Source organism: Corvus cornix, chromosome 1, assembly GCF_000738735.6.
Source record: "Corvus cornix cornix isolate S_Up_H32 chromosome 1, ASM73873v5, whole genome shotgun sequence".
Lineage (NCBI taxonomy): Eukaryota > Metazoa > Chordata > Aves > Passeriformes > Corvidae > Corvus > Corvus cornix.
Window position 1 is genome coordinate 86,194,171 of NC_046332.1, and position 27,458 is coordinate 86,221,628.

The following is a 27,458-nucleotide window of genomic DNA, read 5'->3' on the forward strand; positions in this document are numbered from 1 at the left end:
TGGGGGGCTCTTTTGTAGTGGAATTTTCTTACACTTTTTGTGTGCAGTCACAGGAACATAGCCTGCATAGTTCAGCCATATTAGAGAATTTTTTTTAAGGCATAGAAATCGAAAAACCTTTTCCATAAATGCAGCAGTTGCTTCCAAAGGGATTTCTCATCTGCCACCTTTAAAATCTGACAATCTTCAGAAATCAGGATAGTCCATTTAGCCTTTCCCAGAAAGCTGAAAACCTTTAGCAGAACTGGGTACTCCAGGCACTCTGTGTAGCTTTTTTGTAGTTTCTCATTACCTTTCTTACTGCTTTTTGAAAAATTTTAGTTGGTAACTAAGGAGAGAACCAGTATGAGCTGATGTAGAACTCAGTACATAGAGAGTGCCCCATTTTAAATCCTATAAAAGACAGAATAACTCATACCTAGAGACAAGTACTACTTTTCTCTAAGCATATACCTATGCTTAGACGTATTTCAATTGTTCTACTGACAATTCCTCTGAAAAATCTCAAGGAATTACCTCCGTTTCTAAGTGGACTAAAGAGTTCTTAATAAAGGACTTAAGGTTATTAAGCCCCTGGGGATGCCAAGGGGTTAGAGGAAGGGAAATCTTGGTGTTTTCTTAGCTCAAGACTTGCTCTTCTGGGGAAGTTCTTGCAAAGTAAATTAAGATTGTGTTAGCACACTTGTACAAATTTATAGCATTCTAGCTGCTTGACTGAATCTTTATGTAGACATTAGAGTGCACTTCAAAGTGAAATAAGCTTGCACTTACAAAATAACAAGGAAATAAGGTGGTGTAATGGTGTAAGGGCTACACATCTAGATTTACTTTGTGACAGTTCAGTAGCAACTTTATTGAATGGTCTGAGGCAAAATGGAATTTTTCCATGGTGAAATAGTGCCCACACACTGACAGCTTAAGTATTCTGGTTTAGGGGGTCTGCAGTTTTATTCTGCTTGAAGGGAAATTCTTTACAGGTTCCTAATGCCACATTTCTAGTTAGTGGAACATCTGGCTGTGTGGAAACAGTGTCTCTGTCAGCCTGCAAAATGGACTTCTTGTCATAGAACATACATGGCATGGAAGGTAAAACAGAAAGAAAACAAAATCAAAATGATATGAAAGAAAAACATTTTTAAAATAAAAGAATTTATCTTCAAATATTTAGCAGCTACTGCAGGAGTTTTATCTGTAGCTTCCTGCTGTCTTCTGAAAGATAGAAGAGGGTTAATGGAATAAGTATTAACTGTTGTTTCTTCTTTGTGCTATAAATATAAAGTGAACTACAGGATAGTGAAATTTGACTTTCATGAATTGCATTGTTGTGTTACCAAAGTTGTTTGTGTCTTTGCCCTTAATAAGAAACTCGATTGAAAAAAAGATCAAGGCCATCAATTTTCAGTGCTGAAACTGAAAAGCATCCCACAACAATGCCTTTCAGGTTCACGTTCACAGGAAAAGGTTCTCAATTGGAGAGAGCTGAGTGGGTGGAGAGAACAGCATGTTCCCAGAGAAGCACGCACTGCACAGCTGAAGCAATGTGAACCTTAGCCATAGCACAACGATTGATTTCAGTATTTCTTTAAACTTCTTAATTCTTGCTGCATAATGTATAAAACTGCACTTGAGAAAATGTTGAAAGGTGCTCAGGTTTTTTGTTGTTGTTGTTGTCAAGTTTCCCTTGGTATAAACTGAAATAAAACCATTTTTATCAAAAGAATTACATTTGATTTGGTTAAATGAGATTCTAGTCTTGTTCGTCTTTCCCTTTTCCTCCTTTTCTCAGTGGCAAGGACAATTAAATGGATGTGCTACAATAAAACCTGTATAGGGAGCAAAAGGTAGCTATTATTACATAGACTAAAAAGAACCACACTATCAGTGTAATGCTAATAAATAAACTGAGTGCTGCATTAGGAAACAGCTTTTGCTATGTTGAATTAAAAAAATACGTTCAGATGTAATGCAAGAAAGAAGAGCAATGAGGAATCCAAAAATATGGTATGCAGGCATAACTATTGTACAGGAAATGCATTGTCTGCTTAACCATGGGGTTTTTATACAGGGAATAAAACTATATTCAGTTCAGGATCTTTGAAGTCCTATATTTCAAGATGTATTTTCAGAGCAGAAGCTTACAGTAAGTATGAAAATGTATCCTTTTAAAAAAACCTCTTCTTGGAAGGGAGTTGGACCAGCTGAGTAGTACATTTTGCAAAGCTGAAGTAAGTAACTGTAGCCAGTCCTTTCCCTGTCAAGGAATATTACCTGTTATGAGAAGAAGCAGCACAGAGTTCTGCCAGCCTACCATTCAAATGTCCAGCATCTATGGTGAAAATATTATCCCTATGGCAAATCCAAGCTTTTCTTATGCTTTTCCTGAGCATGGCCATGCCCACATGTCGCACCAACTCTGCTTGAGACTGGTTTTGCTGCTGAGGGCCGTAATGAAAATGAGGCACAAAAATGTTTTTCTTATGATTGATTTAAATCTTAAATGTTGATAAAGTGCAGAAAACCTTACTGGTGTGTCATCTTGAGCAATGCTTTTTCAGCCTGGGGTTAGCAGCATGTAACTAGGAGCCTGCAGAAGATAATGAAGGCAGAGCTTGCACTGTCTGACTTGGCACTGCCCTCACACAGGCCCCATCCCAGGGTGTGCACTCCATCATACATCCCCAGTGCAGAGAAGAGAAGAGAACAGAAGGACAAAAGCCTTTCAGTGTGCTGCTCCGTTCTGGTTCTTGAGGCATCAAAGTAACACGCTGGGATGTCAACGTCTCCTTCCTTCCTGCCTGCCTTCTTGCCTTCCTGCCTGCCTTCTTGCCTTCTTGCCTTCCTGTCTGCCTTCCTGCCTTCCTTCCTTCCTTCCTGCCTTCCTTCCTTCCTTCCTTCCTTCCTTCCTTCCTTCCTTCCTTCCTTCCCTGGGTTTTCTTTGAAAGGAATCTGTTTTGCTGGGGGAACAGTGAGCCATCTGGCACTGTCTGGCTCTCCTCTTGATCCAGGGCCTGGATCTCTGCTTAGTATGTGCTGCAGTTCACTTTGGGCCCTCTATGTAGACTACTTCTGATATAGACAAATCTATAATCAGTTGAATTAAATTCACACTACAGGGATCTGTATTTCCACTGGCAAAAGGCATAGAGGCTTACAGAGCAGAAGAAAGTGGGAGTTAGTGGGCAAGAGTGATGGGAGAGCTCAGAACTGCACTGGCCCAAAGCACATGCATGAAGTTGCAGGAAGCAGCCTGTGGAGGTGAAATAAACTTCATTTACCTGCAGCTCGTTACCATGCAATAGAAGGACCAAGGAGACCAATGACCTGCCTAATTCATTGAGCTGTCCTGTAGGTTCTGTCATGCAAATCAGAGAACTAGGCAGGCACTGAAAGGATAAGGCAACAGTGCTGTGCTTTTCTCTTGGAAGCTGTGTGGCTCAAGGAGCAGCTGCCTTCATAGCAGTGAATGTGCCATTGCTCAACCTCTTTCCCACCTCATAACACAGAGGAACATGTATCCCACCAAACAATGTTAATGAAGGAAACTCCCCAGTCATCCACCGATAGTCTACATCAGCCTCAGGGCCTGGGCTGCAGGGGCTCTATTCAAGCTGTGGGGCAGAAGTGATCTGCAGTGTGTCCTGCAATCTCTGTGTCTCCAAATGCACTATGGCCCTTTCTACATCCAAGGTCTGAATTTTTTGCCAGGAGGAGCCAGAGTGCGGTGGAGGATACTGCATACATGGGCATACAGTTAGAGCAGTGACCAGGTGTGCAGTCACAGCCAGGGCTGAGAAACTCTCCCATTTGCCACATTTCAGACAAAGCCTAAACATGTTTCAAATGAGTTGGAAAAACCTCTGATGTATGATACTGTAGTGACAGAGCTATTGCCATGTACTGTGTGTGGTCTGGTTTCAACTCCTCCAGCTGCTTTCTGACAGCTAAAACATGTTTGGAAATTACAGTGGATAGTGAGTGGGTTTTTCTTTGTTTGTAAAGCTAGATACATTGAAAGTGATTGCACGCCAAACTCACCATATAAAATGCAAGATTTTTCGCAGGAAGTATTTTGAAATAATTTTTTGTTTGTTTGTTAAATGCCTGAATAATTAATTTACATGCTAGTGATTTATCCTTTGCTATTAGGAAAATCTAATTTGTTACACTGGAGAACTGAAACAAACTGAGCCACAAGTATGTAACTTGTACTGTATATCTGTAAAGTGTGGATTATTTTGAAAGCACAATGAAAAGCTTTTCAATGAATACATAATGAAGGAATAAATAGATACCTGCCTAGAGTGGTTTTGCCTGCCTAATGAATCACCCAGATTAATAAATGCCCGTGGTCTTCCGGAATGAAAAAATATGTTGTATATCAGTTAGAGCTAAACAGCCAGTCATTAGAGGGGCAGGATTCCACAGTTGTTTCACACCTCTGCTTTCTGTTTCCTGTTTGATTTCTGTATATTCAACTGCCAAGATTGTTTTCTAGCATTAATTTTTTTAGTTGGATTCTTCACTGAGGAAGCATTCATCTATCATTTGGAAAAACTCTTTCGTTCTGTGTAAACCAGGAATTAGTCACTGCAGCAAATGGTGATAGGAATAAGTGTTGCAGCAGGTGAGGGTACCCTGGTTTTCATACTGCATGCTGCATTGTCCTGCCTATCATGCAGAGAGGAAGGGACAGACTCCAGGGTGGTTTTAACACTAGGCTAGCAGTCAAGAATAGGGGTTCATGTCTCCACTCTGCAGCAAATGGCCCAGACCTTAAGCAAGGCTTTAATGCTGTCTGTTCCTCATCCCTGTGTGTAAAATAGTAGTGCTCTGTAGGTGTGTTGTTCTGAGTACATTACAGGTGTCATTAACTGGTACTCAGTAGATGTGACATTTTTTTTGGAAAATACTTTATTTGAAATTCGTGTTGGAAATTACAGGAAAAATTTCTGGATTATCTCCTACTCAGATTTCAAGTGAAGACCAAATTATTTGGTTGATTCCATCAGGCAGAGCTGTAGAATAGTGTTCAGGGATGCACTGAGTTACTGCAGAGTCTAACTGCCTTTCAGAGAGAATGTGATGATAAGGGAGGCAGTGCATCGTGTTACATTTCTAATTATGTTATCTGCATCCTCCATTAGATATTACCATTCAATTAAGACTACACTATATCTCCTGGTAATGGAATCATTCATTATTACTGTGGAAGCACAGTATAATATTAAAATCAGACCATTTGGAAAAAAGTCACCTCTCCCTCTTTCTAAGCCACTTTTAACATATGCAACATTTGTCCCTTTTTATTTTCACTGATAGCCAAACGCTTAGCAATGTACCAAGAACCTGATTCTGAGGAAGAAGAGGCAGCCCCAAAAGGAGGAACTCTGTCCCAGCGTGACAGTATCTGTAGCCATCAGAGCATCAAAGTGATACACAGGAGCCAGAGCACCAAAACCCACCGGCGCACAGGTAGCAGAGCTGAAGCAAAAAGAGCAAGCATACTCTCGAAGCACACTGCATTCAGTAGCCCAATGGTAAGTCATGAGAACTAAATGCCCAGTGTCCTGTATCTTGTAATAGAGCCATGTCCTGAAAAGGTAAAGAAATCTGTAGCGCAGATTTCTTTATAGATTTCATCTTGGTGTTTTTACTTCTGTGGTCACGGCTGTTTGTACAAAAACAATCAAGTGTTGGCATAGATCTTATCTAAATGCCTTGTCTGTGGGAACAAGCTGGAGGTAAAGACAATCTGAAACGTTTTAGTTATACTTTGATTTTGAAAAGAAAATGTATGTCTTTTATCTACAGAAGCTGAGAATAGCATTGAGGTGAAGGATTTAAATTGCTCTGCATATGCCTCTTCTTTTCTCTTTTGTCAGGGGATTTTAAAACTATCAAGTGCTGGGGTGGACACCACGTATTCCAATTCTTAGACACTGTTGACGTACACCATAGCATAGTTCTTAGTGTGTTTCAGTGGTTATCTGTCGACTGCATGTATTGTATTTTAAAAAGTAAATATCTTTACATTTCAAAATGTTGGTGGCTTTATGTCCTTACAACTTCATTTGGTTTGTTTTATACTGCTGTAATTCTGTGTAAGTTTTACATGAGATGAATGGTAATAAGAGGGGAGAGGAGCCAAGTCGTGTCCATTTAGGGGTTTTGCATTGTTGCACTGTTGACACAAATTCACCCTTAGAGCAAATTACAAATATAGACCAAGAAAGATGCTGTTTTCACTGGTGGCACTTCTTGATTTCAGACAGGAGTAAGCTCTTTTGATAAAATTCCAACCTGCAGTTTTTATACGTGGTGTTCTGTGGTTGCCCATATTCATCAGCTGCTGTGCATCAAGAGATAAAATTCTACTGAGAAAAGAGGCTTAGATCAGTTTATCTTTTAATCTTTTGTATCCTTGCCTCCCTCTGTGTTACAAAATACCAGAGTTTGCTCTGACAAGAATTATATTAAATAAGTAGAAAATACTGATGAAATAGAGTTGAAAGTGCTCAGTGTTTCAATGTAAAAAACCCTCATGAATTAACTTCAAATGTGTGGATGGTTGTTGTTCTCTAACAAACAATTGAAGATGGTTTCATTTTCCTGTGCTGATGTAAAGCCAAACTTTAAATGTCATTGCTGTCTATTTTTTCCACACTTTTGGTCTCTGCAGTGTACCACACTTCAGTATTAGATAATAAATGTCTTGAATTAAACAGGAAAGAGGGAGAAAATTTAGTATGTAACTCTTCTCCTATCCACTACCTCCAAAGTAGATAAATATTGCTACTATAAATATTTCACATAATTTCTACCCATAGACTCACTGTTAACTGTTTATTGTCTAGAATGGGTGTGTTACAGTTCTCTCCACCTCTACTCTGTGGTGTAAGGCCGCCACAAAACTCTTGATACTGACACTGTGTTGGATGCTTTAATTGCTTGTTGCTGCTTTGGAAACATGTAGAAACACAGATACTAATCACTGGTATTTGTTACTAGGAGAAGGACATCACACCTGACCCAAGGTTGTTAGAAAAGGTGAATGAATGTGCAAAGCATCTGGAGGTCATGAGGAACCACGAACAGCCATTATCCCATCTGAGTCCAGAACTATGTGACATATTTGACTTCTTCATAGCTTTGACTATATGTAACACAGTTGTGGTGACTGCACCAAATCAGCCCCGACAGAAGGTAAGGTAAAGAAAAAGGAAAAGAGTTCAGGCTACTTTTGCCTTTGTACTAATTTATCTTGTAAGGTAGGGAAATGAAAACCTCCTGTTCTAGTGAGAAACCGCTGGAACGAGTTGTGAGATGACTCGTAGAACCACTATGTGACTTGAGTGAGTTTAATAATGCATTGGCTGAATGGAGTATGTTGTCAGCTATTTCATTTGCCTCCATGGCAAGATATGCTTTCATCGACAATTTCAAGATACTTCTGAAACTCTCCTGATTTCTTGTACTATAACTTATTCATTTAATAAGCATAAATATACAAGTATGTGAGGAAACTAATTTGTAAATGTGCAAAACTTACCAGAAAGGGATATAAGCTGTCAGTGAATAAATATTTCATATGTATGGATTAAATTAAGAAAAGGCTGAGACATTTTTTAAAAGTCTAAAAAGAGAAACGTACTTGAAAAACATCACTTAAAACTTTCAAATTATGTAAAAGATGCATCTTAAGCTCATTATGAAAAATAATGATCGTTACTGCTTAAATTGGCCTTAACTAGTGTCATTGATGAATGAGAATTTCAAGAACGCAATCCCAAGATGATCTGTAAGACAAAACTATAATGGAATGTAATATTAAAGCTCACCAGCAGCTGGAATTTCCATTCTGGAGAAAATTCTGCACTTTGCTTCTGTTCCAGATTGGAATAAAAAGTGAACTAGTCTGCAAAATTATGTGGGTTTGTGCCAAGGAAACATTTGGAGAATGCTCAGTTCTGCTGTTTCAGGAAAGCTACACTGTTACACAATAATATAATATATATTACTAAGAGTATGCTATTATTATTAATAATACTGTATCTTTGGAACAGATCTGTTTGAACTGAAATGAATGATACGTCTGAAGCAAAATGCTTCAATGCTGAAAGAGACAGGGAAAATTACTTATCGCAACGTTGTCTTTTGAGAATATTTTCAACATTAGCATATTCTCATTAAACTTTACTTAATATTTTCAACATTGGCATATTCTCATTAAACTTTACTTCTACAAGATACCACCCTTCTCAACAGAAAAATATTGCATTAACTTTTTTTCACTACCTTCACTGAATATGCACAAGGGATGACAAGGTTTCATATTAATGGTAGCTTTTAGTATGCACTGCTGATGGTGGTGGTGCAATATTGACAGACTATCCATTAGTCATATCTGAGGAGCTGAAAGAAGAAAAAAAAGTTTTAATACAAACATATGCTCTTTCATACACAGATACAATTTTGAAGTTCTAGTAAGTTTTTTTGTTGTTGTTGAGTCAGTGTTGTCCATTTACTTTCCTTTCTCAAAATACAAATACCATTACTTTTTGCTGTCAAAGAAATTTTATTCTTTATTTGGAGATGCTTAGACTGGCTATCAGTGTCAGAATTCTTGTACAGCTTGTCTTTGGCATTTGTTCATTGGTGCGTTTTGTTCTTCTTCTCAAGGTTAGAGACCGATTTTTACTAAAATCTCCAGTAAAAACCATTGAAGACTTCATACGAAGATTCACTCCAAGTCGCTTGACCTCTGGATCTAACAGCAGCAGTTCATCTAGTCTAGCTACAAGCAAATCAATGCACAGATTTGGTTTAAGCGTGCTTTCATCTACATCTACGGATAGCACTTTATTAAAACTGGAAGAGAAGCTGGCATACTCTGCACAGATGAATAACAATGGCTACAGCTCGCAGCAAGGCAGGACAGCTGTGGGGGGTGCACCTGAGGAAGGAGAACTCCGTTACGAAGCAGAGAGTCCAGATGAAGCTGCCCTTGTCTATGCAGCAAGGGCATACAGCTGTTCTCTGGTTGGAAGGCTGTCTGACCAGGTATCAGTGGAGCTACCTCACCTGGGAACCTTAAGCTTTGAAGTATTACATACGCTGGGCTTTGATTCCGTCAGGAAGAGGATGTCAGTAGTGGTCAGGCATCCTCTCACAGATGAAATAAATGTTTACACTAAAGGAGCAGATTCAGTTGTTATGGATCTTCTTCTGCCCTGCTCTTCAGGTACACCTCTTACTTACCTTTGGGGGGGTTGGGAGGCAATTAGTTTCTGAAGATCTCACTGCCTCGTCTAGCAAGTAAACTTGCCTGCTTTCATTTGGTAGAGTGGCAACCATTACCCTTCTTTTATAATACTCTGTAATTATAGCAAATTTTCTGTAACTAATTGCTGGTTCCTTACCTCACAAGAATGAGTGAAGATAATTTCTGTAGAAGATCTCCTACTAGAAAACTTTATTTTAAAGGAATTTTTTGCAACTCTGCCAAAGCAATTTACATTTCTTTAGAAAAACCTGCCTGGCAGTGCTTGGACAGTTGAGTATTTTATATGAAACTGAAATACTTCTTATTGCTGCTTCCCTCAGTTTCATTTTTAAGTCCTTACGTCCTTTTGATGCAATATGTCGCATTAATCAGCACATTTATTGGTGTTTAACTACGATGCTAAAGTGCAATGTGACTCAGTCAGCCATCAAAACAGAAAGGCTGTGGCAAAAGATGGAGAGATGCTGTTCAGACAAGAAATCTTGGCTTCAAATACATAGTTGACTAGCAAGCAATAGACATGTAGCTGTGAACATGGAATTTCCCTAAAGCATGGGGAATTCTCCAGCACCCAAATGTCCTAGGGAGCAGGGACTACCTTAAATAGCTACATGTAATCAGTTGGTTTCAAGAAGAATCCTGTAAGCTTTCAGAAGTTAGAGGAGACACAGGGGTTCCAGTTTGCATTAATCAGTTTGCATCTAATTTACTGTATTTTCAACACTGAATTTCATCCAGTGTTTAAAGATTACCCCAATATGAATGGACAGAGCCCCAAAGTGCTAGAGGTACTTCCCATGTTTCACTAATGCATTGACTTTGTGGTTACTTTGACATGAATTGGAGTAAAAAATTGTGAAAGGCTTACACTGTGTAGTTTTAGTTTAACGAAACACAGAAAAATGTTGGCATTAGTTTTCTGGTTACAGCCATATAAATCAAAGCTGAGCCAAAAATATCAAGAACTTGTCCTTAACTAACAACAAAGTATTCATGAATAATTTTTTAGCAAAGATCTGATATGACAGAAGGCATGTAGAGCATCTATGGAAACTTCTTTCCTTCCAAACTACTAACAGCACTGAAAATTTCCAATACCTAGGAAATATTGATTACAAATTAGTTCTCAGAATGAGAACTGAGCATTTAGAAAAGAAAAAAATATTTTATGCCAAGTCTTAAATTTTTTTGCCACCATATAACAGACTATGTTCGAAGCTGCAGTGTCCATTCACAGTAGACTCAATGGATCAAGGAATTTTCAGGGAAATTTCAGGCTGGTCTAGAACCCACCTAGGTAAAAACAGTAAGGCCAGTTAGAAAATAAAAAAATGACAACGTTATCAGTGGTGATGTACGTCAGAGAAAAAGAAGCACAGTTCCTGAAGGTCAGTGTGGGAATGAGTAATGTCTGTAGCTGGACAAGTACAGGTGCCACCATCATTACAAGCAAACAAATTGAAAGTGGTTATGAAATTGTGCAGGAGGTTTTTTGTTTTGGTTTGGGCTTTTGTTTGTTTGGGTTTTTTTTAGCCCAGATTGAACTATGAGTTCTGGTGTGCTTTGGTTTTGCAAGCAATGTAAAGTGCAGCCACTAGAACACTGTAAGCAGTTCCCCTTGTTTTCTAGTCCTCTTAAGCCCCTCCCAGCTTCAGTAATTCTGTGAGTTTCAGCAGATCTGTCTGAAAAAACATTTGACATTTCTCTTGAGTGTCTTTCAGTCCTGGAACTGAATTCACTGTCTGCCTGCAGTTATCCTAGTGTCAGTGGATGTAGAGGAAGCCTCAAAAGATTTATGCCGTGGCTGTTATCTATATTGTGGGATCTGTCTTTGTTGTCATCCAGTTCACTGGTAACGATGGAACATGAGTGTGAGGGGAGATGTAATGCTACGAGAATTCAGTCATTTATCATTTCAAGGAAATTACTAAAAAGTGAATGGACATGACAACTAATCCCACAGCTTGGTTTTTGCTCTCTTAGTGCTTCAGGGACATGTGAACTGCACGCTAGTCAAGTGTGTGTCTTGAGACTTTTGCCCTTAGACTGAAGGATCAAGGCATGTCTGTAATCTCCCAGCTCAGACATCACATGACATGAACCAAAGATTCCTGTTTTGGAGGAAGAGTATTTTAGAATATGACATGAGAAGCAGCTTAAAATCAGAAGCAGAAGTATTATGTTTTAGCTTCCTTGTGTCTCATAGAAAAGTATAAATCGTCATGAGCGTTGAAATTTAAAAAGATTATGAATTGACTCCATTTGCTCTGCTTGGATATCTAGTTAAGACTGTGGAGCCTGGTGTATTCTGATAGCAAACAGATTTCCAAAAGCCTTGAAATTATTCCCAAGAGTGTATTGTTTTTACATTATCTCAACAGTCACTGTGTTCATAAATAAGAAAGTTACTGTTTGAGTCAGTACCCAGCTCACACAGGATCTGTGAACATAAGTCATTGAGAAAACAATGACTGTGCTGGCTTTCTGCAGCTCAAGATTATGGAAAGAAATGAAGAAGCAGAAGGCCACTAGCTCTCTGTCTTTCTTCTGGAGAAGACTTCCTTGCTGTTTTTTCACTGGCATGGTGCGTGTGGTCACACTGCTCAGAGCAGACACTGCATCCCAGCTAAAAAGAATCTCCACAACTGGGTTTTGTCTGCAAGAGATTCCTTCCCCCCTTCTAGCTTCTGAGCACAAGATAAATCTCAGGGTAGGACTGATGAGGCACATGAACAGATACAAGGGGGTTTAGCTGTCACTGGTATGCTGGTGGAAGAGCGACATGCTGGAACTGAGAATTTGCACAGAAATTCTGTAGAATGCACATCTCTACTTGTAGAGAGTTGCTGTCTTTGTTCATTGAAGGAGGTATGAGCATTTGACATTATGATTACTGCATTAACACCTGTGGTATTCAGACAGCTCTGAAGTGATTAACACCACTTAACCTTAAAGTGATAGAAACAGCTTTTGATGTGTTTAAGCAGCTATTGAAGTTTGCATCATTTGAAGTCAGTGAGCCACTAAAATAGCTACTCTCGTAAGACAATTTCATGTGGGATATGCAAAAAATATGGCATTTTTCTCTAGAATGTTAATGTATCACAATAAATTAGGAAGAAGGCTTACCTGCTTTATTGTTTAAGTTAAAAAGATGACTCACTAATACAAGAAGCCTCGAAGAAGATTTGCTGCAGTACTTCTCCCAGAAGAAAAAATTCTTACATTACGCAGCAAAGTCACATGTGACATAAAGGTTATAACACCCTAATAGAAAAGTAGCTAAGTGAAACTGTATTAGGCTGGTGGTTCCTTGTATGCATACTTCCATATATAATGTCAGAAAGGGCTTTCCAATTGCAAATAATACTTGTAGGGATGTCCTTCGGGAATAATATATCTATATTGTCCCTTTGAAACAAAGAGTGATTGCATAGGTAGTATTAATAGGTAGATGGACAGGCCCGTGAGAATATTCCTACCAGTCAGTATTCACCACATGAACTTAATCAGAGATGGAACTGAAATGAACACATGTTGGGAATACCACAGTCTTCACAGAGTCCCTTGGGAACAACTGCATATGTATACTCCCAGCTTTGCAGACATAGAGAGGATAGAAAAGTCTTTAAAGGTGAAAAAATAGCTTTACAGTGAGTAAAATGTTCTGATACATGGTTGAGATAAATGGAACAAAAACCAGAATATTGGGATTCCAAACTCACAGTTCCCTTATTTTGACAAAATCAATCCATGTATGTGTTTGTGGTGGAGCATCTGAATGCCCAGTTACATACTCTGCTGCTGTATAAATATGGAAGTGCTGAATGCTGTGTAGCCAGACAGATATATATATGTATGCAGTCAACATATAGCAGGATCAAATTCAGTATGAGTGCACACCGGGTAAATGGGCACTGAAAAGTATAAACTGTAAGATACTTATGCCATCTAATTTATATACCAGTATTAAGTGCTTAATATAATGGTATAGTGCCCACAGGCTCTCAGTATGAGAGGTGAGCACATTCAGTGCTGAATTGAGTCTTGAGGTACTCAGACTTCTGGTGAGGAGTGGTCACCTGACTCAGTGACTGGTTACTGTGTAAGTACCAGTAACTCAAATATTGCACTTAAGAACAGCTCCAAGTACAGAATTATATCCTGAAACGATTCTACATCCCCTGAAAATATTCAGACTTTAGTAAAAAAAAAGTGTATCACATCAGGGAATAGGAAAACCTGCCAGAAGGTACCAGTCATTCTCACTCAATGGTTCCAATCTAAAAATTTACCAGCTTGTACGTTTACTTTAGTGCTAGCCTTGAAATTCATATTACTTAATATTACTACTACCGTACCTTTTTCATGAACTTGTCTTTATCCTAGCTAATAAAAAACTGCGTTTATTGCTTGTTTTTAATTTTTGGAGACACCATTTCATGTAATAAGATAGAACAAAACGTGCTGCCATCATATTTATTACTCTATGTTGATCACAGAGTGAGCACGTTGCACCAGTCCCAGCTCAAGAGAGAAAAGAAACAGATGCTCACTCCTCGTTTTGAGTGGTTACACATGGCTTTAAGTGAAGGGTAAAGCTAAGTGGAAATTTTGCTGATGCATCTGAGGTAAAAGCTAGCTGTGAGGTCTGCAAGTGCTAATTCTCCTCTAAATGAAATCACAGTCATACCCAGAACTTGGTGTGTTGATTCAGGCTCAGAGGAAGTATCAGTACAGCACTAACAGACAAAAGGACCTTCATGCACTTAGATACACACAACAGAGCACTGTTTCCACTTCTTTCAAGATACTAGCCTTGGTGGAAAACTGAGTGCTATTTTTAAGTGTAGTTTTTATGCACATGATGAGCTGTGGAGAAGCGGAAAAGCATTTGCTACTAGTGTATTTAAAATCATACTTCTATTTCTGACAGCATTGTTTGGTGTGAAGATTATCATGATTTCTCAAAATATTCAGGCAAAAGAAATACTTAAGGAGTAAAAAAAAAAAGGTCTTTCTCACGTATATTCGCAGTGACTTTTTTGAAGAGAGAAGACAGAAAAGAGAACAAAAAGATAATTTTTTTTAATGGAATGTTTTATTTCAGTTTCCCAGGAAATATCAACAGCTCTTTAAAAGTATCAGTTATAAAGTGCTGGTACAGTAAGTACTGTATATAAGTTTTTATTCTCTGAGGCAATTCAGCTGCTGTTATTTTTCAATGAGTAATTTATGTTTTTATTCTTATCTAGATGACCCTCGGGGCAAACATCAAAAAAAAATCCGAAGCAAAACCCAGAATTACCTTAATCTTTATGCTGTAGATGGGCTGCGCACCCTCTGTATTGCAAAAAGAGTAAGTAAATGCAGGCTTTTAGTTTGCTTTTAAGCAGAGTCTTGACAAAGATTACTGAAGGTATTTATTATTTTATTGTTCTTGATTCATAACTTCTTTTTCATTTTATTCAGTAAAGGATGAATGCCTTTGCATCATGTTGACTGTGCCCTAACATACTCTTTGTAATAGGTTCTCAGCAAGGAAGAGTATGGCTGTTGGTTAAAAACTCATTTGGAAGCAGAATCCTCTATTGAAAATCGTGAAGAACTTCTGTTTCAATCAGCACTGCGGATAGAGAAGAATCTGCATCTGCTAGGTAATGAAATGAGAGCTGGACATGAAATTAAAATGTAATAAAAATTCTGAAAGCTTGGCTATGAAATCCGTTCTTTCCCTTAAATTGTTTCTGACAGTATAGAAATTGGCTTCTGTGGGACTTTATCATGGCTGTCGTGCAGCACCACGAAGGAATGGGATATAATTAACATAAAAGACACCCTGTTTTCCTTGGTCCTGCCATAATTTTATCACTAGTGAAATAAGTGGAGTAATACCAGGGATGAATTTGACACAATATCATAAATGGGAACTGCTGCTCTAAACAAGAGGAGGATTTGGCCCAAGCTGTCTACAGAATTTCATTAGCTCAGTGCCACTTCAACATGTCAGAGACTTCCGTGACTCCAGGGACACCAGAGACATGCATAAAGCAAAGCTCATAAACTGCATCTGTGAGAGGCATCAACTTTCATATACATCAGGTTCAGCACATGCACTCAGGGCCTGTGTATTCTGTGGCAAGGGTTTGCAGTTAAAATCAGTGTATGTAAAAAGCATTGCAAGAGCTAAGTCATAGTCTTTTGAGTTGAGATGTTGAAAGCACTGAGATTCTAAAATGTACGTATATACACTAGTACTCCATGCATCCAACTACTTTCTCTGGCAAAGAAAGTGGGACAGCCATAACACTGTTGGAGAAAACAACCTTCACTAATTGCCAGCCTGCTTGTCTCTGGGAGACAGAGCCACCTCACCCAATTTTTAATGAATTTACTGCAGATCTCCAAGGCTCAACATATAACCATATAACATATAACATATATAACATATAATGGAGAGTCAAAAAAATATATAGTTCATTTGGTCTGACTTAGATATCCACTTTAGGATTAGGTGAATCATGCCCTTGAAGTGTCTGGTTCTCTCCCCTGACTTAAAAAGGGGGCATGAGTTGCCTAGTTCAGCCCAGAGTAATCAAGATCTCACCATGGGTGTACCTGTTGGCTCTGCCTGCAGTCTGAGGTGAAGAGAAAAAAAAAAAAGTGAAATTGAGCTGCTAGACAAATAAGTGAGCTCTGGCCAGCAGTAAACTATCAGTTCAGTCATTCCCCAAGAAGCTCATACTGTGGTTTGTAGTTTGCAATGATCAGTCATCATTAGGTTGTGGGAATAAAAATTTAGTCTGGAATATATTTTTCTTTGTTTGGATAGCAGTAGCTTTCCCAACACTGCCCTAAGAATGTGTTTTCATGTAAATGACTGGTGCTCAGACTTAAGTGGACTTCTATTGTTAATTGGGTTTTTTTCAAGGAGCAACCATAGGAGTAATAATCAGCTGAGAAAAGTTGATTTTGTTTTTCTTCTTGTTCCAGGTAACTTGCTTGTCTGTCACTTCCTCATTTGCTAGTAGCAGGGCTTGCATTTCCTCACACTGAAGACTCTCTGACATTCAGTAGAGCACTGATGTAGCAATGGTGACACTGAGCTTAGTCCTGAGTGGCTTTTTGCCACTTTTCATATATATGAAAATCTCATCTCAGTCAACTGATTTATGTAAGCGTAAAACAGATACCCAGTCTCTTAAAAACAGGTAGAAAGATGCATTGAAAGCATGAAAATACACATTTTACTCTCACATCATGGTCAACAGATTTATGACTTATTCTCTGCTATATCTCATTTGGCCACCAGTGTCTTTCTGCAAGAGCAAGGAGCAGCAACAAGGCATAAAAAGGTTCATGTCTGCAGCCTAATATGCTGTTGCCAAGATGCAGTCCTGCTGTTATTCCCCTTCAAGAGAAGAATTTCTTGTGACCCACTCTCTTCTCGTGGAGAAAAGGCAGTTAAGACCCTTAGGAACTGAAAAGATCTCCAAGAACCAATACCTTCTCTAGCAACATTGAGCAGAAATGATGCAGATATAGAGCATAGAGACAATAAGCCTTGTGAACCTCTGGGACTAGGAGTGGCGTCTGGTTGCTTTTCAAATATTGAATTCTGGATTTGTTGTTTATTGTTGATGCAAATGTTTACCACAGCTACTTTCCTTTCTTCTTCCTCAATACCCCCAAAAAGCTGCCCAAATCTTGCAAGCATTGGTAGTTTAGCTGTTTCCTGGTAAAAGTGACTGCTGGTTGTTTTGGGGTTTGGTTTTTTTTAAATCTAATCTTAAAACTTCTGGGTTTTAAGATTAGATTTAAAGTGTTCATTTAATATGGAATATTTTGCGTTTTTTTTGTGTACTTAGGTGCAACTGGCATAGAGGACCGTTTGCAGGATGGTGTTCCAGAAACCATTGCACGCTTGCGCAAAGCTGGGTTGCAGATTTGGGTTCTTACTGGAGACAAGCAAGAAACAGCTGTTAATATTGCATATGCCTGCAAGCTACTAGATCATGATGAAGAAATTATCACTTTGAATGCTGAATCACCAGTAAGCAGATCCACTGTACAAGTTTACTAATGAACTAGTTTTGCTCTGTTTTCAACTTGCACAATTTAAAGTTTGATGGCTTTTTTCCTTTTCCTCTTTTTTTTTTTCTTCTTTTCCTGCTTCATCTATAATTTTCAGGTAGGACATGTCTTTGAATACTTTTCAGTGAGTGATGCTTCTAAACCTTAATCTCATCTATCATAAACATACTGAAAACATGTAACTGTGTATAGTGAACTCCACCACGAATGAAAATATGCCATAGCAGCATAAATCACTGTCTTCGGTATGCATTCTCAAAACATCCCTAATTCTGTTTATTGGCGCTAATAGGTCTAAAAAGCAACCTGTTATTAAAACATGTTGAGAAAGAAAGCAATTGATAACCTATTGAGAATTTGTGCTTTATTTAAGCCACTGAAATGTAGTATTTAGGTAACTCAGTCATTCATGTTTTCTCAGGTGGCTTTTTCTCTGGAGAGAGAAGCAATATTTAAATTCCGATGCTAACACTGAGAGGCAGAAAACTACATCTACAGTAATGCCTTGCTTCCTAACAGAGCTTTTCTAATCCTTCTGAATTACTGATCTTTCCTGTGCTCAACTTTTTGCAAGCAGTCGCAAAGAGTTTACTGATACGGTCTAACATACAAGGAACCAGACTGATAGTGCTGTAGTCCTTTTATGGGGTGATAAAATTGGACTTCAGATCAGCAGAGGAGAGGTAGGCCATCAGTATTCAGTTCCAATTTCTTTCAAAAAGGAAGAAACGATAACAGCATTTTCCATTGTTGGGTGTATCAACTGAATTGGTAAATTAATTTTCCATGGGTTTTCTTTTTAGTCATACTTTGCTGTAAGACCAATAGCACTTTTTTTGAATGCTCATGTATTCTCAGTAACATCTTCTAGCTGAGTATGGCTAGGAGAGAGATTTCAGCTTAAATAACCTTTAATTGGCCTTTAACAATGCATAACTCTTTGATCTGAGTTGTGGGCGTATACATGGTGTTCATCACCATAGTTAACTGGTACCAATTATATATCATTTCCCAGCACTGTTATTCTGAGAAGGAGCTAAAAGAAATTAATTTAGCGTACAAAAGTGCATGTTAAAGAAGAATTAGATTTTAAGCCTTTCTACTCTTTATTGTTGTCATACCTTGTGCAAGAATTGTGTTCAGAACAAGTAGAAAAGAAGATTATTAGAAATTAAAACTTTTAACAGTGCAACAAATAATGCATTCCCCATATTAGTTATGCCTAAACATATATCAAACAGAAGCCTTTGAATACATGTTCTTTTCTCTCAAGCATTTGTATTTTGAATTTTTTTTCAGGAGACATGTGCTGTCTTGCTGGAGCAGTGTCTGCAATGCGTAGAGTCTAAATTTTCAAACAACACAATAGACGGAGCTACTGGAAACATGACTGTTGGGTTCACCCCTCTCTATCCACCCTCTTCCTCTGTGCTTTCCAGCTTGGGCCTAGTGATTGATGGAAGGACTCTAGCTTATGCCCTGGAACCCATGCTAGAAGATAAATTTCTTGCACTAGCCAAGCGATGCCGTTCAGTACTGTGTTGTCGCTCTACCCCACTCCAAAAGAGCATGGTAGTGAAACTAGTCAGAGACAAACTCAAAGCAATGACCTTGGCAATAGGTAAATACCTCAGTTTAAACTAGCCTGCCCTGATGTATACTGTGTCTTGAAAATTTTGATTTTTTTGACATGCAGTAGGACCCTCCCAGCTGCCTCACAACTGAAACAGCCTTCCAGTTTTGTCTGAAAACATGCTGGACAATTCTAATATATTTATTCTAACATATTTACTCAAAACCAGGATAGAAGTCTGGAGTAGTATTTAGGATTTCTTCCTACAGAAATTAGGTGATCAGGACCAGTTATGCTAAGAGGTTTTGACATGTCTGAACACAGCTGTGAAGAGCTGGGTTATCTGATGCTGTGCAAAACACCATTTTGGAGTCACTGTATTACACAAAAAAAAATTTGTGCTTATTGCTATTTCATCTGATCATACTTAAACTCAAGGTTCTGTATTTATCATCACAAGTCAGCCATACAGCACAGGCTATGACTTGGCCTTGTCATTATAGAGAGTGGATTTACAACTGCTATCATGCCAACGCTTACACTTCTTCCCACCTAATCACTCAATTAGCAAAGGGGAGACTTTGGCAGTTGATCTGTCTTAAATTTGACACAATCTTCCATGTTTCTATGATTTTTACACAAGTCATCCAGCTCTTCTTTCCCTGCTTCAAGTTTAGGTTCGTGTTTCATTAGAAGATACGATTTCAGCATACACTGTCATAAATACACTTGCTTTCATCTACCTGTATTGGTTAATTATAGCTGGAACATATGTGGGTGGGACCTGCCCATGGGAAACCCTAAGTACATATAATAATTGCCAGATTTGTGTGACATCTACATCACCAAGTACATGCTGATTATCATAATCTTTATGCTCAATATATCTAGCCCAGATATGCCTCCCTCCCACTGAATTTATATCTTTGGCTAATTGACTGTGGACATAATCATTTGCATATGTTGTAAAGAACATCTGGCTTGTTAACTTGAATTATCCAGAATGCTTAAAAACACTAGTGGAGACTGAGCAGCTTGTATTTTCACTCTTTCTGAGTATCTTGAGCCTATGGGTTGAGCTCAAGCTCCTGCTCTGGCTTAGAGCCTAGCTGTATGCATCCTCCCTTTTAACCAACATGAGCTAACTTAGGGTTGTGTCACACACTCACAAAGACATCAGCTTTGTCTGGTGAGTGGATACTACTCTTTACATGTGCCAACACCAGGGAAACTGGTGAGATGTGGTGTGCACCTCAGCCACTGAAGTTTAAAACTACGTGTTGTCATAAGCCAATACAGTTTCATTTTCCACTAGTACACTGGCTGTAAATTTGAGGTTAATAAGTAGATACATACCTCATTCTGATATCCTGTCTACGGCACCTATCACTTGTGGTATCGTGATTGGAAGCAGAGTAGTGGGTGGTGACTCTGCAGCCATTCCAATTAAATCTACCAGTCTTCGGTGTATTAAAGATCTCGGACTGGTCAACCCTACTCTCTTGACTTTTTCTTTCATTCATCTACTTTTTAACTTTTTTTAGTATTTTTAAAGTGTAGACATCTTCACTGGCTTTAGGCCTTCTGGGACATTTAATTCTTGGTCATACCTGATTGCAGGCAGACTGTTAATCAGGAAGTAGAAGTATTGGGAAGCTCATTCTCAGCCTTCCACTGTTTTACTATTAGTGCAGTTCAGGCCTGACACCTGAATTTTAGGTATAACTAAAATGAGATGGATTTGTTTTATTGTTACTTTCCTGTAATTAAAAGGTGTACAAAGATCTGAATGTCTTGGAAACTTTGCAAGCTTTGAACCTTATGTTCTATAGATGTATCGTTTTCTACCGCACATCTCCCTTACTATACCCAACCAGCACTTACTAAATGTCTCTCTATACTCAACCAACAACTGTTTTTCCTTTGTTTTGTTGCTGCTAAAAGTAGGTGATCTACTAGTGACAGCAAAACTGTATTCTGTTATCTTTAGGTGATGGTGCTAATGATGTCAGCATGATCCAAGTGGCAGATGTTGGTGTGGGGATCTCTGGTCAAGAAGGCATGCAGGTAATGTTGCTCATCCAGTCGGATGCACTCCCATGAGGGGTTGAAACAGACACTTCCTATAGGTCAGATTGTTCAGACTGCCTCTGGATAGTCAGCACAAATAAAGAAAAAGCAGCAAGTTGTGCTGAGGAGTCCCAGTTGTGTGTTATAAGGGTTCTTTCAACCTGAGTTTGAGCTCACAGTTGTTCTCAGATCTCTGATGCATGTACACACACTCTACCTTCTCAGAAAATTGAACTTACCATATCCCTTTAAGGAATATGATTAAAGAAATAATTAGCTAAATGCTTGTTTACAGGAGGAAAAAAAATCTCAGTTATGCATTATTTAGGAAATAAAGGTTCATCTTATTCTGGCTTTTATTCTCCTCTCTCCTGTATTCCTTGGGTATACTTCTGTGGAGTGGCTGCACAAGCCAATACGACTGACATAGCTTATTTGCATGATGTGGTGGTGACCCTTAGCCCAGCCACCCACACATCTCACTCACTCAGCTTATTCAGACAGCAAAACAGAAATTGTGGCCCTTTGCAGAACCACTGCTCCCTACACCTTATAGTAAGTTTTGGTTCTGGCTACATTTCCAGCCACAGGGAATAGCAGATTGAGGGTACTTGCCTTGTAGTCTTCTGGATGTGTTCCACCCATGATTACTGCATTTTCCACTGTGTAAGAGGCACTTCTCTCATCCCCAGAAATGATGTATGTATTATCTCAGCCTCCTCTACTGCTACTGCAGATCAGTTGCAGTGTTAGGACCAGACATGGCAGTAAGACACAGAGAATGAGGAGGATACCTCATTTCCACAACCTACCTTGTATTTGGGCGGGCTGATTGCATGAGAAAAGAGAGTAGCTGAGTATATGTCAAATAGCTCTGTTTGAAAGTGGGAAGTGTTTCCATCCTGAGGACCTGAGCAGATGAGCATGCTCCTTAACTTGGTTACCCGTGGGTGGTTCTCTGACCCAAATTGCATTTTTTGCAACACTGGCTGGATGTTTTGCTCAAAAGGGAAGAGAGGCCTCCTTCACACAGTGCACAAGTTGGCTATAGAGTTTTATTTCATGGGATTTCATGAATGCTGTAATTTATTTGGGTCAACGCCCAAACTTATGAAACAAAAATTAAAGTGAGCTATGAACTTGGGTATCAACTTTATGCATTTTCTGACTCCAGATCAGCAGAAGCTAGGACAGGTCACTGGAGAAAAGTCAGTAGATATTTTTCTTCTTTATCATACACTTTTCAATGTGTATGAATCTTCAAATTACTTCTGCATTGTCACTCTGCAGGCAGTCCAAGCTTCAGAGAGCTCAGAGAAGACTGGTTTTGTGGGCTCCCCTCCAAACCTGTCAGTTCAAAAAAGTCTGCTGCAAACTTCTTCAGTCTTACCACCTCTTATGAACTTACCAATAAGCTCTTGTCATCTATGTATTAATTCAGATCAATTTTTTTCCTAATGCAGACATACATTGCTCATAGGATTTTTTTTTGACTCCTTGCCCCTTTATGCCACTTTCAGTTGAGCTCATACACTTACAATAACCAGTCCTCAAATTCCCCTGGCTTTTGCAGTGTATTCAGGTCTGAAAGCTATTTTCTCATTAACTCATTAAACTACCTGTTTTTTTCTAAATGAAAGTTCAACAGAGTGGAAAATGTTTATAGATCCCTTCCCTTCCTGCAAGTCCTAAGGAACCACACAGACCTCTTTACTATAAACAACTGTCAGATTTGTACACATGCAGGTACTCAGAAGGCGTTGAGCATTTAGATGTCTAAGACAGCAATACTGTCTGATTTATTTTCTTACCACATTCTGTGGAAGCATGTGGAGCTGGAAGAAAAAAAAGAAGTAAAATGTGAAAAATCAAGGGGCTATTTTGAGACTAAGTAAACATGCAAATGTAACTGGATAACATATCTTTCTCTCTGTGTTTCTCACCATCATAAAAATGGAATGAAAAAAGAAAAAAATCATGACACTTCTCAGAGTGTGCTGAGAAGTACTATGTTAGAAGCACAAATGAAGCTAACGTTTTTGTTTTGACATTGGATAGGCTGAGATGGGGTGGAGGACAAGGAAGCAGACATTGCATAGCTCTGTTCTCCTCAAACTGCAAGATAGCTGTATGTCTGCAAGACAAATCAGACTTCTGTGCAGGGAGATTATAACAAGTGTGTCTCAGTACCTGAGAAATCCTAGGATGTGTCAACATACTAAAAAGTGTCTCAGTCCTTATATATATATCTACTGCTTAAATTGCAATGCATTCTTACACCTTCTCTTGCATACTGTTTTAGAGTTTATTTTGATAGCTTCTACAAGCACTTACATGGGAAAAACTGAGCCCTTTTGATGTTTTACCAAGAAAGAGAATTAGGAAATCTTAAAAGGAAATATGTCTCTCATTTGAAAATACAGACAAAATATAGCCATCAGAGTGTAAGGAGGATACTGCTCCTTTGGAGGTTTCCACTTTTCCTTCTGTTTTTGCTGAACTGAATTGTGAGAAGAAAGGTGATACCAAAATAGAAAATTAAATGTAAAATAATATTAACTGAAACCTTAGTGTGATCCTAGGCATAAGGAAAATCATGAAACAACCATGATAACACAAGTAGGTCTCACCTAGATGTACAGTACCCTGAAATTTAGTCAGAATTAGAGAGAAACTGTGTGATTCATTTTGTCAGTGTCATCTGACAGTCTGCACAGTCCCAGAGGACTCTCATCTAGTGTGATTTTTTTCTCATACACAGTTATAGAAAATGTGCGATTTAAAAAAACCATCAAAATATTGGTATCTCAGGACAGCCAAAGTAAACTTTATAAACCAGGTCTGCAAATAAAATTAAAACTAATATTTTTATTGTTTTGTCTTTTGAAGTCGAATAATTATGATGCAACCACTTAATTGTGCTGTTCTTATCTTATTCTCTGGAAATTGATTTTGCCCTGTAAGTACACTGTAGTTTTTACAGAGAAGGATGTTACAGCCACCAAGATCTTCATACATGGACCCTGAGCCTTCATGCTCGTCCAAGTGCAATTTCCAGCCATTCTCCCACCTCTTGCTTTTTGTTGTTGCTTGTCACCATCTTCAGTGTAGGCTGTAATCTCGTCTGGGTGAGGACTGGGTTGTCTTGCATGTCCTGCCAAGCTGCTGCATTTGCTCATGGGTATTTCAAATCCATGCAGCAATAGCTGCATTTCATAAGCACTGTCATGAATTTCATTCTTCATAAGTATAACTTCCACTGACTGTAGGAGTTGACAAGATGACTAGATGCATTGTTAGTGTTAGAAGTGGTGCTTTACAATAATGATTCCAACCTTTGTTTCATTAAAGGCGGTGATGGCAAGCGACTTTGCAATCCCGAGGTTCAGGCATTTGGAGAAGCTTTTGCTTGTTCATGGCCACTGGTGTTATTCCCGACTCGCCAACATGGTGCTGTATTTCTTCTACAAAAATGCCGTAAGTGTTTGACTTGGCAGCTTTATGGCACCACATGTTTCCAGGGTTTATTTTGTGCTAAGTGAGCATTAGGTCAGCCTTCAAATGGTTTATAAATAAGCTGCAAAGAAATTTGTGGAGCTGAAAGACAGCTGGCTGCCATTTGCAGAAATACGGGACCCACTCCATAACAGCTACAGTGTGCTGCTGAATGTGCAAATTAGGTAACACAAATAACAAGCCCTGCTGAAGAAAAGTTTCTTTATAGAGCAGTTTTGCAGAATTTAGCTGGCTGGATACAGAAGTCTTCAATGCCAAAGACATCCAGAACTGGTCCCAAGTAGCAGTTGAGTGTGTTTTCTCTTCCTGACTGTATCTCATCATTGTTTATGAATCATTGTACATATTTCCTAGTGACTTGAGATAATTCGAGTCCTTTCTGTATCTCAGATGCAGAGACTGGGAAGGCTTTTTTCTTGATTTATCTCACTTCCAACTAATCAAAAGAGTTCATTAGAAAGGAAGCACACAGTGGTAAAGAACAGATGACGGGTCTGTGTTTCCTCCCTGGTGTATGAAACAGGACTCAATCCAGTACTGGGCATCGAGCCAGAGGCAACTCAACTCCTTGGCCTCAACAAAGGCTCTTTGCATTGATCTTGGAGTACAAAGATGATTGATTGAAAACAGCCTAACAAGGCAACCAAGAATACCACCAGCTGGGTGGGACTCCCTGGCAGGCACATATATTTGCTCACTTGGCAACAGCTACAGATCACTTTGGGAGTAAGGTGTATGAAGAAGCAGGCAGAAGAGGACAGCTAGATCACTCATACCTCTGTTTTCTCCAGAGGGCAATGTATGAACTGTGTGCAGGAGACTGGATTTTTTCCCCAGTATCAGAAAAAAAGTGGGTTTCAGTTTTTTAAAAGTTGCTTTCCAATTTTAATCTTTTAAATTAAAGTAATGCACATAAGACACTCCAGCAATCAGCAGTCAGAGATGCTGTTTATACATCCGATGCTTTTGTTCAGCTTGGGTAAAATCTTCCATTTTCTTTGGTACAACTGCCCTTGATTACAAGTATTATTTCTCATGCCATTTTTAGACATTTTCACAAGCTACCGCCTCAAGGCTAGAAACTGAAGAAATCTCTTTGTGTTGGCTGTGTTTTGGCAGCCTTCATAGCTTTCTGAGAAATACTTGTTGCTTCTGACTCTAAAATTGTAGTTGGATATCCAGCATATAGACATGAATATGTCTGACACAGAGCCTGCCCTTAAGGAAAGATTGTTAAAAATGGAAAGATAGGAGCACCTGAACCTTTTGCAAGGAGACTATTCTGGATGATTCTCCACAGTCAAGATAGCTACACTGCAAATGTTCTGCAAGTTTTCTGTTTCCTCAAATGTTTTTTTCCCCATTTGCTCATACTATGAAATTTTCCATTCTCTACTAGAACCTATCTAATTTAAAATTTAAACTCCATGTTGCTGCAAAAGCCATTTGGAAACTCAAATGACTTATCCAAGAAGATGTTTGGCTTCGTGGAGATGAGAAAAATGCAAGTAAAATACAAACTAAAACATAGCATGACTGGAAATATCTGAGCTTGATGAAAAGGCATTTCATGTAAACAAAATTTTACCTGCACAAGCATGCTCATCTTCTTCCCTTTATACTTTGTCTCTGCAAGACAGCACTGAACATTTTTTTGACATATGCTTCATTCACTGAGACATTCTGTCTGGGACCACATTTATAAAACAGTCTCATCTTGATGCCTTTTCCTGGTCTTAAAATCAAGAGGCATACATGGTTAGAAGGGGAAAAGGGATTTTACCTTGGTATTTATTTTTAAGGATCCTTAGGTGTACACGACCAGGTCATATGCATCGAGATGCACCCCACCGAGCCTATCTCTCTCTTTCCCTGTGTCTCTGTGTCTCTCTTTCTCCCCCCCAACATTGGGTATAACATTATAGGTTTTACTAATTAGCATATCTATCAAAGATTCCCCAATGAGAGGCTCAAGTGAGCCCCCCTCCCCAAGGAGCCTTCCCCTGGATGGTTCTATCTTGGTTTACAGAATGTGTTCTGGAGAGGACCTTGGGGTCTGGGGCACACTGATCCCCAGCTACGAAGCTTCTAAAATGTTTAGTCTCAGCTTGACAAACAAGTCCAAGAATGTAGGCAAAAAGCACTAGGAATACAGAAGTTGTAAAAGGTATAACAGGGGTATAAAAGAAAAGGCAAAAATCTTCATGGCATCAATCTAGCTGGGAAAGAAAGGAAACCTTTTTTATTTAAAATGTTTATGTAAATTTGTTTTGTCTTTTTCAGAGGGGTAATGCACAGAGGCAAGAGAGAACATTTGAAATAAAATTTAAAACTTGTTTAATACAAAATAAACTTTTAGGAGAAAAAAATCTGATTTAAGCTTGATTGCTGAAATTTCATTTATGTGTGTAGCTTTCTTCAACAGCACTATTATGACCCATAGTAGAGGTGGTAGGAAGATTTTCAGCTGATTGTATTTTCATCAAACTGCCTATTTGCGCCAGAGCCAAATGGTTTCCAAGACAGGTTAGCAAGGCTCTAGAGAGAAAATTTAATAGGTCCAGGATTAGCTTCATTTTGTTTTAAAACAGTAAGAAAACAGTATCTAAATTCACATGTTTGTTTCATTTTCTTTTTTGAGAAATTACTCAAGAAATTTTGTTTGGTTTTGGATGTGGAAAAGAAATAATTTTCAAAATATGTACAGTTTGGGAAATTGCCGTGTCCCAGACAACTGTACTGAAGAGGGTAGGCTTTAGTAACTCAGTCTTGTTTGGGCCAGATAAATATATTTACAGAAACAAATTTAGAGGTCATGCTTACAAAAATACTACCATTTAACTTTTCCTAGGTTAATTTATAATATGGGCTCACTAACAGTGAGGTGTATTTGCTGCTCATACACAAGCCACTTCAATGTAG

At 38.7% G+C, this 27,458-nt stretch overlaps 1 protein-coding gene across 2 annotated transcripts in view; it reads left to right on the plus strand.

Moving 5' to 3' along the window:
* ATP10A (ATPase phospholipid transporting 10A (putative)) overlaps nt 1-27,458 on the plus strand; it is a 115,524-nt gene that overhangs the window by 78,739 nt on the left and 9,327 nt on the right. For both annotated transcript variants that reach the window (XM_019282954.3, XM_010394200.4), the window contains exons 8-16: nt 5,320-5,537; nt 7,009-7,203; nt 8,680-9,241; nt 14,539-14,642; nt 14,814-14,940; nt 17,152-17,336; nt 18,677-18,998; nt 20,941-21,017; nt 24,372-24,497. In XM_019282954.3, the coding sequence (XP_019138499.1) occupies nt 5,320-5,537; nt 7,009-7,203; nt 8,680-9,241; nt 14,539-14,642; nt 14,814-14,940; nt 17,152-17,336; nt 18,677-18,998; nt 20,941-21,017; nt 24,372-24,497 (1,916 nt within the window). The remainder of the gene's footprint in view (nt 1-5,319; nt 5,538-7,008; nt 7,204-8,679; nt 9,242-14,538; nt 14,643-14,813; nt 14,941-17,151; nt 17,337-18,676; nt 18,999-20,940; nt 21,018-24,371; nt 24,498-27,458) is intronic.